Genomic DNA, 1774 nt, shown 5'->3' on the forward strand with positions numbered 1-1774 from the left:
ACTGGCACACCTGACATGCTGGGCACACAGGGCACACTGGGCACACAGGGCACACAGGGCACGTGGGCACACCGGGCACGCCTGACACACAGGGCACACCAGGCACAACTGGCACACCTGACATGCTGGGCACACAGGGCACACTGGGCACACAGGGCACACAGGGCACGTGGGCACACCGGGCACGCCTGACACACAGGGCACACCAGGCACAACTGGCACACCTGACATGCTGGGCACACAGGGCACACTGGGCACACAGGGCACACAGGGCACGTGGGCACACCGGGCACGCCTGACACACAGGGCACACCAGGCACAACTGGCACACCTGACATGCTGGGCACACAGGGCACACTGGGCACACAGGGCACACAGGGCACGTGGGCACACCGGGCACGCCTGACACACAGGGCACACCAGGCACAACTGGCACACCTGACATGCTGGGCACACAGGGCACACTGGGCACACAGGGCACACAGGGCACGTGGGCACACCGGGCACGCCTGACACACAGGGCACACCAGGCACAACTGGCACACCTGACATGCTGGGCACACAGGGCACACTGGGCACACAGGGCACACAGGGCACGTGGGCACACCGGGCACGCCTGACACACAGGGCACACCAGGCACAACTGGCACACCTGACATGCTGGGCACACAGGGCACACTGGGCACACAGGGCACACAGGGCACGTGGGCACACCGGGCACGCCTACCTCAGAACGGGCGGCGAGTGACCTGGTACTGCTGCGGGCCCACCGTCTACGACGCGTCTCACATGGGACACGCCAGGTAGGCAGCCCTCGGGCCTGTGATCTGCTGCACAGCCTGACATTGGAAAGGAAAGTCAACCCAGAACTTTTCTTCTCTTGTTTTTTTGGATACATTTTTATTGATTTCAGAGAGGATGGGAGAGGGTGAGAGACTCACATCAATATGAGAGCGAGCCCTAACCTGTTTGGCTCAGTGGATGGAGCGTCAGCCTGCGGACTCAAGAGTCCCAGGTTCGATTCCGGTCAAGGGCATGTACCTTGGTTGCGGGCACATCCCCAGTAGGGGGTGTGCAGGAGGCAGCTGATCGATGATGTTTCTCTCTCATCGATGTTTCTAACTCTGTCCCTCTCCCTTCCTCTCTGGAAAAAATCAATAAAATATATTTTAAAAAAATGATGAGAGAGAATCCTGGATCAGCTGCCTCCTGCACGCCCCACAGCTCTGGTGGGAGGGGGTGGGAGGAGGTAGGAGGGCCTAGGCGCTGGGTTTCCTGCCTTCTGACCTGAGGCAGGCGGCCCCCGGCAGGGGTGGGCTGTGGCAGTAGCAGCCGTGGCAGTAGCGGCCTTGATGTGCAGTGGCCACCGTGGCTGGGGCGGGCAGTGACAGTGTCCGCCGTGGCAGGGGCCGCCGTGGCTGGGGCCGCCGTGGCTGGGGCGGGGGAACGGCCTCTCTCTCCAGGTCCTACATCTCCTTCGACATCCTGAGGCGCGTGCTGAGGGACTACTTCCAGTTCGACGTGTTTTATTGCATGAACATCACGGACATCGACGACAAGGTAATGGGAAAGCACATTTCATTTTATTTGTTTACTAGATGCCTGGTGCAGGGATTCGTGCGCTGGTGAGGTCCCTCGGCCGGGCCGGCGACATCCCCTGAGGGGTTCTGGATTGAGAGAGGGCACAGGCCAGGCCAAGGGACCCCAGGAAGGGACCGCGGGAGGGCTCCAGGGCGTGTCTGGCCTGTCTCACCCGTCCTCATCTGCCGGACCC

At 61.8% G+C, this 1774-nt stretch overlaps 1 protein-coding gene across 1 annotated transcript in view; it reads left to right on the top strand.

Annotated features, from left to right (window-relative positions):
• Positions 1 to 657: 657 nt before the first annotated feature.
• Positions 658 to 1774, top strand: part of CARS (cysteinyl-tRNA synthetase) — a gene marked incomplete at its 3' end in the record, with an annotated part of 19216 nt that continues 18099 nt past the window's right edge. The window contains exons 1-2 of the mRNA XM_015566107.1: positions 658 to 803; positions 1464 to 1625. Of these exons, the coding sequence (XP_015421593.1) occupies positions 658 to 803; positions 1464 to 1625 (308 nt within the window). The remainder of the gene's footprint in view (positions 804 to 1463; positions 1626 to 1774) is intronic.

The sequence above is a fragment of the Myotis davidii genome, unplaced genomic scaffold, assembly GCF_000327345.1.
Source record: "Myotis davidii unplaced genomic scaffold, ASM32734v1 scaffold221, whole genome shotgun sequence".
Classification (NCBI taxonomy): domain Eukaryota; kingdom Metazoa; phylum Chordata; class Mammalia; order Chiroptera; family Vespertilionidae; genus Myotis; species Myotis davidii.